Source organism: Nelumbo nucifera, chromosome 8 (genome assembly GCF_055504915.1).
Source record: "Nelumbo nucifera cultivar China Antique chromosome 8, China Antique-T2T, whole genome shotgun sequence".
In the NCBI taxonomy this organism is placed as follows: Eukaryota; Viridiplantae; Streptophyta; class Magnoliopsida; order Proteales; family Nelumbonaceae; genus Nelumbo; species Nelumbo nucifera.
Genome location: NC_142656.1, coordinates 8682247 through 8697450, shown reverse-complemented (window position 1 = coordinate 8697450; position 15204 = coordinate 8682247). Strand labels below are relative to the sequence as shown.

General features: G+C 38.2%; 2 protein-coding genes across 4 annotated transcripts; both read right to left on the bottom strand.

The window, feature by feature from the left end:
- Window positions 1-1087: 1087 nt before the first annotated feature.
- Window positions 1088-12243, bottom strand: LOC104592085 (uncharacterized). 3 transcript variants are annotated; one of them, XM_088892606.1, is made up of 4 exons: window positions 11653-12243; window positions 11384-11446; window positions 11106-11305; window positions 1088-4149 (listed from the first exon to the last, which is right to left on the bottom strand). In XM_088892606.1, the coding sequence occupies exons 1-3, from the start codon at window positions 11935-11937 to the stop codon at window positions 11123-11125; spliced, it is 531 nt and encodes a 176-aa protein (XP_088748732.1). In that variant the 5' UTR covers window positions 11938-12243; the 3' UTR covers window positions 1088-4149; window positions 11106-11122. The 3 variants fall into 3 exon arrangements, with proteins under 3 accessions (XP_088748732.1, XP_088748733.1, XP_010249557.1); XM_088892607.1 differs by lacking the exon at window positions 1088-4149 and having other exon boundaries at window positions 10743-11305; window positions 11653-11809; window positions 11912-12233; XM_010251255.3 differs by lacking the exon at window positions 1088-4149 and having other exon boundaries at window positions 10743-11305; window positions 11653-12238.
- LOC104592084 (SWIM zinc finger family protein / mitogen-activated protein kinase kinase kinase (MAPKKK)-like protein) lies at window positions 5009-7956 on the bottom strand. Its single transcript, XM_010251254.3, has one exon. It carries the CDS (start codon window positions 5803-5805, stop codon window positions 5089-5091), a length of 717 nt encoding a protein of 238 aa, XP_010249556.1. The 5' UTR covers window positions 5806-7956; the 3' UTR covers window positions 5009-5088.
- Window positions 12244-15204: the final 2961 nt, after the last annotated feature.

Genomic DNA, 15204 nt, shown 5'->3' with positions numbered 1-15204 from the left:
TGAGCTCGGCTGAAACCGAGTCGAGTCGAGCTTTCACGAGTCGAGCTTGAGCAGCTCGTAAAAAGCTTGGCTCGTTGCCACCCCTATTTATAAGTTATTATTCATGGGAAATGTTTCCAATGCACGGTGGATGTACAAGTGAGGCGCCCCCGTGTGAGGAGTAGATCTCGTCCCTCTCAATACACGGTGGTATGTGCCTGTGAGGTGGGTGTGAGGCTATGTGAGGAGCATATCCCAATTCTCTTGAGAGGTGTTTTTTACATGTCGTTTTCTCAAATAAAAAAACGTTTTCCCTTTTTTTTATACCTTGCTGGTTCTGTCACACAGTTTTTTTTCATACCACACTTATGAAAAAAAGAATTTCATGTGTGGTGCTGATGTGGCACATTTTTAAGGAAATGGCTTTGGTTTTAAACACCGGCTCCATTTCTCAAGCAATTTTCAATTATCCTTAAATCATCCAATCGATTAAGGGAATAAAGGGCATTTTACAAATCAACTTGTTTGAAAACAGGTTGTTCTTTTAAATAAAACACAAAAAACACATTCTTGGTTGTATACGACTATATGTGTTTCTTATTTTCGAAACGGAAACTATAAACATGTTCTTGAACCTAGTTTCAAAAACATGTTTATAAATCATATAATTTCTATACTAGAAAATTTATTTTTTGTTTTAAAAACTAATATTTTGTTAATTCCAAAAACATGTATTGTTTTTTGAAACAAAATGAACTTGTTTTCCCCTTTGAAAAGAAAATCATAGTTAAATAACATTTTTTGCTAGTGTGGTGATTCCAAAAACAAATGAAAAAATAAATCATGTTGTAGAATGCCCCTAAATTGAAAAAAAAAATAAAAAATCCAATCAACTACGCTATCCAATGAGCTCACATCTCTGCCCTACAACACTCACATCCTTGCCGTGTATTGGGAATATCTCCCGATGATAATACCAGAACCGATGATGTTCCCAATACACAGTGGGGATGTGCTGTGGGGCGGAGATGTGATCTCCTATCCAATACAATTTATCTCAAGAGTTCATCTGCAAATAAGTCAGTACTTGTTTGGTAGCAATGTAAATCTCAGATTGGTGCTACATTGCACTTCGGTCTTGTTTTGTAGACGTTTGGTAGGGATGTGAATAAATTTCATCAATCAATGTAAAACAGTAAAAGAGAGCATTAGCTTTTCTGTGCAAAGCTTCAGTGTTTCTGCCATTCCATGCCAAAACAAAATGAGAAACAATTTTTACACCCGATCCCATGTTGCATTCAACTGAACCAGAGTCATCATTTCCACCGTGCAAATATGTATTTACATCGCTACCCAATGCAACAGTTTTTATCAAACCCCATCACACATTTAGAAAAATTCTTGAGAACAATTTGTTTCCCCATACCTCAATAGGACCGGATCTAGTAGGCACAACATAGTAAGTACATTCAATGAGCACTTGATAAATATTCTATCAACCGTCAAAAGTGGTTTTTAATCTTTTTTCAAGGGTAGGCTAGGATATTTTAAGGGACATGGGTCAAAAAATTTTGTAAGTGCTCATTGAACGTGCTTACAACATTTTGTCTACCTGATCCAGAGTGGTCTCAATGATATCGATGACTGTACAGTAATTGAGTGATGGAGCACTATCTTAATTTCTGCAAATCTGGCTTGATCACAATGTATTCCAGGTGGTCCAGAGGAATGCTTGTCAGGTATTTGATCATTTGCTCAGCAGAGATGCTGTCTCTCTTTTTTTTTTGGTATTCAGTGCTATGCACCATTAATAACTTCCCTATGACCCCTTTTTCCCCAAAGTGCTGGTTGTGGGATTTGATTCCACGCTGGAACCAACTAACACACCAACAAGCCAGCCCTAGGCCGGTACAGAGGTGCTGTCTCATGAACTCCATGATTGCAGCAAACTAACAGAATGTTTTGCACTCCGAAGCGATTAATTTGTTATATTGGATATCAATGGCGAACACTTTTGCACTTGCAAATTTGCTAGTAGTTTCAAGGCTTATTGATTACATTAGGATTGGAAAATATATGCATACAGATCCTTATTAAGCCAGGTTGTGATTCAGATGTTTCAGTTGGTTGATCAACAATTGTTATGTATTCCAAATGTGGTAGTTTAGAAATAGTTTGCCACGATTTTGATGATCAGATGAAAAGAAGAGATGTTGTCACTTGGAAGTTGGAACAACATAATTAATGGGTATGTTCAAAATTATCATAGGAAGGAGGCTATTGAGTTATTCTATCAAATTAAATTGGAAGGCCTTCTTCGGTATTGTGTTTGATTGTGTTCTGAAAGCTTCAGATGAAATGCCACAGAGTGCAGATAGGCACTTCCAAGTTAAAACCTTGAAGTCTAGAATTCCAAAATATATAGTTGCAGAGACTGCACTTGTAGATAAATATTCAGAAATTACTTGACATTGAAGAGGCAGAGAGGCATGGTGCCAACCAGCTGGTTGGTAAGGTCTCCTGATGGTTGAAGTGGAGACTTGGGATTAAACCCCACCTGCACCTGGGTTGGGGGATGGACTACCCCCTGTTTTGTAGCCCTTCAGAAGATATCAAAAAAGAAAACAAAAAGAGGCAGAGAGAGATTTGGGGGGGGGATACAAGGAACACTATATCCTTGAATGCACTTGTAACATGCTGCAGTCTGGTTGGGACAGATGATGCCAACAAGAACTTTATGCCAAGTTGCACGTTTAAAACATGAAACAGACATGTTTACATTTGCAGATCTTTTTTCCTCCTGCCATTTATTTGGACAAATTGGCTGGCTGAGGGTGCTCAAGTTCATGCTCAGTCAATCAAATTTGCATTGGAATCAAATCTCTGTTAGGAACAGATCTGCTAACCTTGTATGCTAAGTGTAGTCTTATGGACAATGCAGTGGAGGCTTTTTGAGCCCATAACCAGTTAACCTCACCCAACAGGCCAAAACCATACCCTTGGCTGGAATTATTGTTTTGAACAAAACAGAGAAAGGGGAACAATTCCTTCGAGTATTTCTACAAAATTTACACTCTTTCAAGGGGAAAAATGATTAGTTATCCTTCTTTAGTGTTCTTAAAGCATTAGCTAACTTGGCTGCATTAGGATAGAGAAAACAATTGCAAGGAAATGTGAAAAAGATAAGCGTGGTTGCATGAGCCAATTGACATGAATTCAAAAGTCAAAATTTGGAATAGTAGAAGATTTATTGAAGGTATTCAGGAAGATGCCTGGGGAGAATGCAGTATCTTGGAATTCAATGGTCGTGGGTGATTGCTATGTTTGTGCCTTGAATTCTTTGTGGCGACCTGCTTCATGAATCCGCTCTGAATTAATTTGAAAAAAACCCGAAGGCAAATTTTCATAATGGTTTGTGGTGGATGCGTAGGGCTTGGGCTGTGGCGGTATGGACCTGATCCATATTCATTTCATAGGTCCGAACCGAATACGAAGAGTTATATATTTTTGGGGGTTTTCTCTCTTGTATACAGTGTCTTAGTCTTGTGAGAGACGAGTGAGACATTGGGTGTATTTGGGGCTTAGGGTTTTTTGCTGTGAGGGCACAACTCTGTATTTCTTCTCCATTACCAACTTCATAGTGGATTTTCTGTTCCTCCTTCGCCCATGGACGTAGGCTATAAGCCGAATCACATAAATCCATGTGTGTTCTCTGCGCTTGTTTCTCTTTCTCTCTACTTTTACTTTCAGGTTGGGTGCCATTCGAATCTGTTTTCTTGGGTTTTTCGCAACAGTGATGCATAAAATGGGTTCAATGAAAAGGCCATTCCTATTTCAGGATTTGGTGAGCTCTAGTAAAATACAAATATGCACTACCTTTGTTATGGTTCAATTTGCTTGTAGCCATACAGGTTTCATTGAAGAAGGAGAAAACTATCACAATCAAATGATTAACAACCATGTTGAACTCCTTGGACACGCAGGATATCTTGATGAGCAGAAACCTTTGTCCTCAAGTATCCATTTCCATCAGAATTTGGGATATAGAGGTCCTTGCTTTTTGTGCAGTTCATAGAAGCTCCTATTTTGGCACTAGAGATGCACAGCATTGCCTGTCGTTGATTCCCCATGATTCATATAGATTTGCCATTTCATCCAACACTCGTACATCTAAAACAGATGAAGGACCTGGGCGTTAACAAGGAGCATGAGTGCAGCTGGAATGAGATGCAAATATTTGTTGCAGATGAAAGATAATGCTGTTGGCTGTTACATGCCAAAGTTAATGATTATGATTAAGGCTACAACTTAATGCTTCATGATATTTGGATTCCGGAGATATGTTTTCTTTATTTGATCCCTGGGCCTTCAGGAAATCTCTGGAGCATTTCAGTGATAAAAGGCCTCAATGCTTTTTGCTTCATCAATCAAACAAAAGCCATTACCCAATGTTGGTCCCAGCCATCACTTATCAGTGTTTTGGGAGGATTGGACTGGATATTGGGTTTATTTTACTGTCTCATTGCATGAGATGCTGACTCTTTCAGCAATTGATGAAATCCTTAAAGGTTACAAGCCTTTCCAAGTATATGACACGCACAGCGGTGGAATTTTCGGCTCTACAATCCCCACATATCAGATATGGGCCTGCCCTTCTGCCAATGAACATATGCGGCTTGTTATCTGTGTTTAAGGCCTATGAGATATGATGGCAACAGTAAACCATGTCTCTAGTATCATAGATAACAATGGTTTATACAGAAATTTGCAGTTTCCTTGAGAAATGGAAGTCTGAGGCTGTAACTCAGTTTCGACTCCATGGCCTGACCTTCATCTCTTTCTTCTCTTTTTGGTGTTGGCTTGTGCAGGCATTAAGCACAACACCTTGGAGGAGGGAGAGACTGGGCATATCAGGTCTCCACCCAACAACCACCCAATTGATAAATTATATGAAAGCAATCTCATTGACCCGTTTGATTTGACAAAAAGTTCAAGTTTAAGCTAATCTTGAATACATTACAGTACTGTATGTACATTGTTATTCTACAATCACCGACTAAAACACTTGCATGTCACCTTACAGTACTCTGTATTTACATCCATTAACCATTAACCACCACATGGAGTTCTACTACTACCCCCAACATTCTCATCCCCGGTAACATACGCACCGAGGTTCAGATACCTCTCCTGATCGGCTCTCTCCCTCCATCTTGCCCTACAAATGACGCAGTTAGCTGCCCTCCTCCCCCTGCTCCTCTTCCATGTATGAAAACACTCCTCATGCAAGGGATTCCGGCAGGTTCCACAAGCTACCAACCGATCTTCAATCCCCATCTCTTCCAGACAGATTGGACATGTGGCTCCGTCCTCCAAACCTGTCACCCGCCGTGGAGGATCCCGTCTTGCTTGTGAGAAGAGCTGATGGAATCTCTCTCGCAGATGGGCACCAGCCAAGGATTCAGGGGAGGTGGGCGTCCCGAGTAGGCGACTCAGTTGGCATGGCCTGAGCGTTCTCCTTCTTAGGCATGAGTCGTCAACAGACATGCCAAGGACGCGGAGGAAGACGAACAGAATGTGCTTACAGGGAATTGTGCGGTCGGGGCATGTGCAAGATGGGGTGGTGGACAATGTAACAGTGTACACATTGCACGTCGCACCAAGGATGAAGAACTTGTCGTCTGATCGGTGGAGGAGCTGGAGAGGGTGGCGGAAGGCTCGGGCTATCCGATCTGCAATTGGTTGGGCTGGCTTGAATCGGGGGTGCGACTGCGACCGCAGCTGCTGCGGTGAAGCCGAAGGTGAATTGGAGGCCACTGATTCCATTGTGTCAAATCAAATGATCGTTACGGCAGTTGGGGAGAGGATTTGGGAATCATGAATAACTTATCGGTGCTTTTTGTAGGGGAATGTTTTTGGGGGATTCGTTGAGTGGATTTCAGGGACAAGCGAGGGATAAGTCATAACCGAGGATACTTAGCGAACTGGGTTGCGTTGCCAACGTTGCCTCAAAACCAAGTGTTGAATAGAATCGGTTGACCGGACGACGGCACGTCTCCAATCTTCACCGGTCGGGTGTAAGTTAATATTTAAGTAAACCACAGTTAATCTTAATCAGATTCAGACCTAATTAGTTGACCTAAACCGTCTGATTTATGTTTTGTCGATGATCATCAAAAGTTCTTGAGTAAGCTTTACTTGATGGTGGGTCCCGTGCCCCATTTCCATTGAAATGGAATGAAAAAAGTTCTTTGCCACTTTTCCGCATCTATCCTGCAATCCAAAGACAACTTTATGGAGGTAGTCCTTCACAGGTCTTTCTCTTTCCTCTTGCTTGCTCCCATGAGTAGGGAGGTGAGCGAGATGGTATCGCTCAGGGGAGCTAGCTTTAAACTCAAGGGATCTGCTGGCAGCGGTAAGATCTTCTTTGGAGTGGATGGTGAATTTTGTAACCCAACATTGGACCTATCAAGGATGCTGATGCTAACAAAGCTGAGGTGCCTTGGTTTTACCTCCTTGATCATTGAGGGCAATTCTATAACTGCAGTCAGTTGGAATCAGAATCTTGAAAGAGGGTCTTCGAGACTGGCTCAATACATTAATGGGATAAGAGATATTATACTACTTATTTCTTCTAACATCAGATGGTTCCCAAGAGAGTTCAGTTTAGCTTCTGAATGCCTTTCCAATTCAAGGGTGCAGTGAGCTCTTTTGCACAGTGATAGTTTCTTGCCTGAGTATTGTTTTCTTTTTTGGAGGGCATTCTGTTTTTTGTATAAAGTTGTACATCTTTCAGTTAAACTTCATATACTATCTAATACTTTTAGCTTTTCTTAAAAATGTATGTCTTGCAGTCAGTGGTCCCTCTTGTTACAATGGGAGCACTGTGACCAACCAAAAAGTGTTCTTTCATGCAAAAATCAAGAAGCAATGTACACAGATGATCTTATTGAAAATACCCATCTCTGTGTTGAATGCAAATGGTTGTAAAGCAAGATTTTCCTTCTACATTTGGCACTACTATTTTTGTTTGATGGTTGGCAGTCTTTTGTGCATTCAAGGAATAGGCTGAAGGAAGCAGTAGAGAGCATTGGGCTTTCAACTTCTGCTGGAAGCACAGGTGCCCTTTTATGTAATGTTTATATATATGAAATTACCATAACTTCAATGATTTTGAATTCAAAACTAGTATGATAAACGTCATTCATAAGTAGGATGATTTATATAACACTTGAGATCCAAGAAAGGAGCCGCCAAAATTGATGCATCCTGTAGACCAGAAGACTGATATCCTTGTAGACAATATATTCCGGATTGGGGGAACATTGTTAATAAATTAGAAAAAACATGAGATATACTCTGTCATTGTAATCAATTGAAAGCTGAACTATATGGGATTTCACTGGTATGGAAAAAAATGTAGGCAGCTCAAATGTTGCCTAGTTGGTTGTGCTTCATGGATTGGATTAAAAAGGCATTTACTTGGTAATGCAAGAGAAAAAGAAGTCAAAACAACATTGCAGAGCATGAATGATGTTGGACCAGTGAAACCTCACATACTTTGGGAAAGAAATAGAATGGTTGAAGGGTTTGGTTATAGAATGCTGGGGTTTATTACTAGGGATTGGCAGCTCAAAACAGGAGTTTGTTTGTTAATCTACTACCTAACAGGCTAAATTTTTATAAATGGATAACAGGATAAGGGTTTAGAATGTGGCTATGAAGAGGCTAGAAACACTGATTGTTAATGGGGTTGCTCAACCAGATCTTATAGTAAGGAGGTCACCTTTCTTTTGTGCAGAGTTTAGGGTTGGATTGGTTTGGTTTTAGCTTTTTTTTGTGTGCCACAAAAAGGTTTTAAGGATATCAAGGTGTTATATATGTGGAGTGAAAAAAAGGCAATGGTTTTGGACAAACAACAGAAAAACAAAATGAAAGAAATAAAAAAAAAAAACAGTAGACCAAGTATGAAGACGTTACCACCTCCACATCATTGGAATTAACTATTGCCTTTGTTAATGAGTTGGAGTTGCACAAAAATATAAAATTTTCTTAAGAAAAGGGATCAGGAATGGATTAAAATATGAACATTGAGAAAAGATAATTGGGGGGGGGGGGGGGGGAGAGCTTATTTGGGATATTCAAAAGGTCTTAAGGAATGACTTGAAGCCTGAGAGAGAGCTGTAAGATCTATTGATCAGAAGATCTTGAACAAACATGCAATAGAGAACTAGGAAGGAATGGAGAATATGGAAAAAGAGGAAAAAAGAGTAAATGGAGGTTTACATTGAGAAGAAACACACGAGGAAGAATTACATTATTCAAAAGAAAAACTTTCTATCCATTATTTAAAATATAGCATTCAAGACATATTTAATAGGGATCAGGTAATAAGACATCTGGATAAGGATATTATAATCACTTTCTCATGGGTGATGTAATGGTGAAACAGAGGGCTGAAAGAGTTAATATGTCCTGGGACTGGGTCAGTTATTAAAAGATCTTTGATCTCAAAGGAATAAGTAGCGAAATCTAGTTTATAAATTGGGGTGCCTTGGTATAATGTACATACACATTTTTTTTACATATAATTAATAAACTAATCTGTTATCACTAATAAAAGAATGGGGTTGGGGCTATTGTCCACCCAAATTATAGAAATGCCACTGGAAACTTCACCCCAAAAAACATAATTCCTCATATTCTATTGATCCTATGATTTTGAAGTTTTTAAAAACCTTAGATAAGACCCAAATAGCCTAAATATCAGGGTATGCCCTACTGACCTTAAGTAGAATTACCAAAATACCTCTAAAACAGAAAATTACTCAAAAAGTCAGAGAGATTAGGATTGAATCCCCTCAGCATCTTTTTCCCTAGTAGGTTGGCACACCTCTTAGTGTGCCTTACCCCCTTATATACAAACATGCATACACACCAAATATCATGCACCAGAAAGTGCAGAGAAAGTGGGAGTCAGAGACAATATCTAGAAAGGAAGTAATTGCACTGCTAAGAAGAGACGCCACACCCAGAGTGACAATATTAAAGAGCCATAGCACCATAACAGATGTCACAATTTTTCAAAATATGCAGAAGCTTTGAAATCCAATTTATTCTATTGAAAAGTGGCCATTACATACTTCTAATCAGATTTACCACAGCCACCTGAAAATTAGTGTACTTAACTGTCATTGAGACTTTGTATCTGGAATGAACACAACATTTACGGTGTTCTTATGATTCTCCAAGCTGCAATTGATATAAAATGTTAACATCATGGACATCTATTTGACATGGATTTATTCTAGAAGTTGGAGTATATTGCATAGGCGCAACACCAATTTTGAAGTGATGCCATCCTATAAGGCTCCAACACTTCAAATTTTCAATTTCTATCTTTAAATTCTTGTTCTTATTTGCAGCCATATCTGGCGCATTGAATTTACAATAAAAGTTATTTACAGAAAAAACAGCATGGACAGGTATTGAAAAGGGAATTTACACTAAATATTGGAATGCCTGACAGAGGCACAACACTGATATTTTGAACTGTCCATGCAATATAGCTTAGAACTATTAGGTGAGGCCTCATGAGAAGCTGGAAACAGCACCATTGAATAAGGTTTCAACACTTCGATTTTCCAATTTATATCATCAAAATCTTATTCTTATAATTATTATGCCAACATCGTTTAAATCCTTATCTAAATGCTGTGATTTTTGGAGGTTGATGTGCCAAACACTTGGGACATCTCAATGCTTGGCACTTGTTCTACATTCCAAGTAGTCACTGCTTCTAGTGATTATGACTTGCTAGAATGAAATGCATTCTAAAATCAGATGCTTACAAAACATCTACTCATTCTTTAGCTTGAAATAAACTAGCCTAAATTTCTAAAAGCTAAACCCTCTTCTTACTTTTTTAGTCAACTGTTACAGAAATTAAACTAAACCACTATATACTATGCTCTACTTTGACAATGACTTACCAAAGTAAAGTTGAAATTTAACAATAGAAAAAAGAAACTACTTGCTGGGAAATCAACAAATCTATCCTACTCAAAATGGGTTCCACACGTCCTAAATTAGCCTAAATTTCTAAAAGCTAAAAGCTCTTCTTAGTCAACTGTTACAGAAATTAAACTAACCAGTATATACCATGTTCTACCTTGAGTCTTTGACCATGACTCCCAAATTTGATAACCTTGGTAGTCTCAACAAGGTAATGTAATAAGCTCTCTAGCATTATTGACACCTGTGTATTGAAATGGATTAATCCGAAGTGATTGGACTACCCATTTTTTAATGAAGATAATAATATACTGAAACTGAATGAATTAATAGTGCACTTTTCTTGGAAAAAGTACTTGCACTCGACAAGTTGAGAGATGTTTTTTATAGCAGCGGGTTTTTGACTGGGTCAAGGACAGCTCTTGCTATTAGACCAGGTATGCTACTTACTATTTGTTTTCACAATATCTGTCAATGTAACCCTCTGGCATGATATACTGTTTTTACTCCTTGCCTTGATATTAAGAATGTAAATGTCTGAATAACTAGCCTTTATCTTGTTTCTGAAAAGTTTTGCTTTAAAAACTGTCCTTTTTGTCTTATTTTGATCCAATTAAATTGAATTGGATGGAGTGAGAATGGATGGTGATACGGCATACGAGTATTCAGGTAATGTTATCAGTAGAAATTACAAAAATAACATTCAGGTTATGGATGTAAAGATGAGTAATGGATAAGAAAACAAAGAGGAACAATAACATTCTCTAGTTTGGTAAGTCATAAGTTATTTGTGTTTCTCATGGCAGAGTTTTTGTTTTCTTTCTCCCACCATGCTCCAACAGGTACAATTTGGATACATTGAATGAAACTTACATGTTAGCAATGCTTGCACTTATTTTTAACAGTTAAATACATGTGGCAAATAGATGAAGTAAATATAGTTTTACATCCTAAACATTGGTTGCTGCTACTACCTACCAGAAAATGACACAGGGAATTGGCAGTTTGGCACTGAAGCCTAAAGATGCAATGTGCTGTAGAGAGGATCCATCATACTTCAAAGGGGGGGGGGGAGAGTGGAGGAAGTTGTCAGATGTTTGTAACCAAGTTACCTCTATATCAGAAAGCTTCAAAAAGGAGCTGAAAGGGGCTCCCTAAGTTTAGCTTTATCAGGGGATTCATCTACATTGACAGAAGTGCATGAGCAATCAGTGACCTGAGCAACTTCCTCGCACTTTTCAAGCTTATGAAGTTCATCTCTCCTCTTGACCAACTTTTCCATATCTTTTATTGAAACCACTGGACTCAGTCCCTACACAAGCATAAGCAGCTCTTAGAAAATGGTAGAGACGTTTAGAAATCACAGTATTGCATCTAGAACAGAGCAGACCTCAATGAATACATCTGTAGCTTTCTTAGCTTCCAATTTTTTAATTATATCCACTGCTGCTACCTTCAAAAGAAAACGTAAATGAGTTGTTACAACTTAATCTAAATACAATGGAGAATAACCCAGAAACTTAACAGGGTGGTTGCTTGTTCCCAACACTGCTACCAAAATCTGTCTGTGCTAGTAAAATATGTTCCAACTTCAGGCCTGTCGATAACTTGATCCAAGAAACATCTCAAAGAAAAGAGAGCAAGCGTTAGAGATATTACCCTGACATCTTTCAGTTCTCCTTCACTCAAGGTCCTGGGCTCCATTTCAATGAAGAAAGAAGGGTGAGCCATGAATAAACCAGTATGTTTGAGACTACCAATGTAGATATTGCAGAATGGATCGTCGCCAACTATAATAACATTGTAATATCCTCTCCTGTAAACTAATTTATAGTCAGGAGAATAAAACCTTTTTAACTTTTCAACTTTCTTATTTTGATTCACGGCTTCACTTATCTGTTTGACAGCTTGACTTAACTGAGAGAAAGAAGTAGTGATACTCATTGAGATCCCGTGCTTATTGCTGCTATTGTGCACTCCACGAGCTTTCTCTACCCGATTTTTTTTGTGGATGTATGTGCGGGCACGTCAACAACCCAAAGCCGTTCTCAATCCGGTGATCTCAATTCTCCGCTTAACTTGTATTAATTGTTCTTTAAGCCGGCGACTGCCTAGATTTTGGCCGAATTGTTGAGACCGTTTAGTTTACTGCTTTACTGCTCCTGCTCGTTACGGTCGTTGCAACCCCACCGTACCATACACAAAACTGATAAAGCTTGTTTTGAGCATCTGGTACAGTTGCTTTTAAATATATAATAACCAAAGAGCTGGGAGGGCTTCGGCTTTGATTGAGCTGTTTTTATATAAATACATTAACTTAGTTAATTAGGCATAAACCCGGGTCAATCTAAGCCAACTGTTCATTTAAATATAGCTACTCGCATCAATTTAAGTGTTATAACTTTCTAAAATAACAATTAAAGGGTAAAATAGACAATGACAAAATTCAAGAATATTCTAGAATTTAGGAAGCCCAAAATCATTATAGATAATGGGCTTTTTTTTATAGAAACATTGAAGAGCTACACAAGACCGGGGAGGGGGTAGCTCTTCCCCACGAATCAGCAAGACAAATGAGAACTAAATCAAAATGAGAATAAGTGGGGAGTTGTTTGGTATTGATGGCCTTTATAAAATAAGCTTTTTTACGATTTTGTCTTGAAAAACAAGACAAAATATGCTTTAAACGTTTTGTACAGTTTTTTTAACACATCGGCGCCATTAGGTGCCATATAAGCCAAACAGTAAAAAAAAAAATCGGTTTTAAAAATGAAAAACATCAAAATTAGTGTTTTTTATAAATGGTTCACACAACTTTCAATAGATAAACGACACAAATAACTTTTTAGGTTTTTTTTGTTAAATGCATCTACAATACTGAGCTGACACTGTTTCTTCAAAAAGCTACATCGGTACCAAACACCATCTAGAGATAACCATTAAATCAATAAGTACATTACAAGCCAACCAATTAGCAGCTTGATTCGCCTCATGAAACGCATGTCTAAAGCAAATCTTCAAGTTGAACATGGCTGAGAGGTTGAGGCATTCCTCTTATGATGCAATCCAATCTCCATGAGGGTTTCACTCTTCCTCTAAGACAATCGATGACAAGCTTCAAATATCCTTTGATGATGATTGGCTGGTCCTTGGAGTTAATAGCAATGTTGATAGCTTCCCATACCGTCCACGCTTCTGCAAGATTTATGGTTGTATACCCAATGTTATAAGCTTTGGTCACAAGGACATCCCCCTTATGATTCCTGCTTGTTTGATACAACCAATAGAATAGATGCATTCATTCCTACAGGAAGCATCAAATTTTATTTTGATGCTACTAGGCTTAGGGCACCACCCAATAAGATTCCAGACCTTGTTATTTGAAAGGTTTTCACTTAGAATATTATCCTTTCTCTCCTTCCATTAACCACTAGCTCTTTCAATAATGGACTGAGGATTACTCAATTTATCATTAAAACATTTATCATTTCTGTTCTTCCAAATGAACCATAGGATACAAGCAAGTATCTCTCTAAAAAAATGATCATTCAAGGAGAAACGACGATTAGTAATTCTGAACCACCAATAGAAGAATCATTGATGGAAGGCACTAGGATACTCAAATTCATAAGTCTATAAATTTAGTTATAAAATTCATACTTAATGAATATGTGATCAACGTTCTCATCCTCACCACAAAGAGCACAAGCCGGGTTTATGTTAGGTTCTCTTGCGATTAGTTTATTTTTTGTGGGCAGCTTATCATTAAACATGAGAAAGAGAAAAACTTTAATTTTTGGGGGGACCTTACAATTCCATAAATTTTTTGGGGCACCCGACACCATTAGATATTAAATCACCCCATTAGATATGCATTTCTCACTATATGCAGTTTTAACCAAAAAAATACCTACCGTCTAATGTGAATTTCCAAGCAATTCCGTCCTCCATATCCATAAATGCAATCAAAATTAGTGAGGGAGTAATAGCCTTAATGAAATCCTCCTTCCATACTCTCCTGTCTTGGTCAATTACACCTTCATATCAATATTATATATAGAATCTGGATTCACATCATCCAAAATTGAAGAGTTTCCAGCTCAAGCATCTTTTCATCACCAATTCTCCAATTAGAGCACATCTTAATGAGGTCCCTATAAGCCAGGACACCTCTCCACACCTAAGAAATTCCACTCTTTGGATCAATATCCCAAAATTATGGTTACTTAAATATTTACGACTAACCACCTTCACCTATACGTTAATTGCAAGTAATGACTTTCCAACCCAGTTTAGCTAATAGAGCCTTGTTAATCCATTTCAGGTTTCTTACCCCAAACCCATCCCAGGCTTCAGCCATACAGTCTCTCTTCCAGTTAACAAGGTGGGTGGGGGTTTTAGCTCCTTGAATTCCATCAAATAAAATCCCTTTGGGATTTCTCTAACTCATTGATGATATTATTAGGAATCTTGAAAGATTGCATGACAAACCGGGGAACCATGGAGGCAGCATCATTAATTCGTGTGAGATTGCCAACAAGAGAAAATGGAGTTTTCTTTTCCCAACCCGCAAACTTCTTGGCTAGTTTCTCACTGAGAGAGTTAAACACCTCCTTAGACACCATCCCTTCAGTAATGGAGGCACCAAGATAAATTTTGGTTTTTCCCTTGAGGGGAATTTTTAGAATTTTGGACATGATTTTTTGGTGTATATATGAAATATTTTTTGGAAAATTTTATGGCCAATTTAGCATAATTAGGAAGTAGCCCAGAGGCCTTAGCAAACTTATCAAGAGGCCCAGATGCTTTAGCAATGAGGATGGTATCACTGATTTGCTTGTTGGGAATAAAGGCACTCTGGAATGAAGAAACTAAATCATCAAATAATACGATTAATCAGAATTTTGGAAATAATTTTATAACACATTGCAAAGGCTAATAGGACTATAGTTATTAACCCCCTTAAGGTTATCACATTTAGGGATAAGAGTGATAAAAGTTATTTTCTTCCATTGTGAAAATTATAAATAGGGGCCTTATATAATAGTCATGGAGATCCATTAACAACACATTTATTAAACCCACTAGGAGGAGCGAGACCCATATTCTCCCTCTCCTCATTTTCCCTCTCTCCTTTTTTCTCACTATCTTTTTCTTCCTTTGCAATCACGAAATTATTTTCATAGCCATTCTCCTCAAATCTCGAGTTAG

Excerpts from the sequence above, each read along its gene's own strand:
- LOC104592084 (XM_010251254.3), bottom strand. The coding sequence starts at position 5,805 with ATGGAATCAGTGGCCTCCAATTCACCTTCGGCTTCACCGCAGCAGCTG.
- LOC104592085 (XM_088892606.1), bottom strand. The coding sequence starts at position 11,937 with ATGAGTATCACTACTTCTTTCTCTCAGTTAAGTCAAGCTGTCAAACAG. Across the intron at positions 11,447-11,652 it reads GAGAACTGAAAGATGTCAGG|GTAGCAGCAGTGGATATAAT; the intron begins GTAATATCTCTA and ends TTTCTTTTGAAG. Across the intron at positions 11,306-11,383 it reads CTACAGATGTATTCATTGAG|GGACTGAGTCCAGTGGTTTC; the intron begins GTCTGCTCTGTT and ends ATGCTTGTGTAG.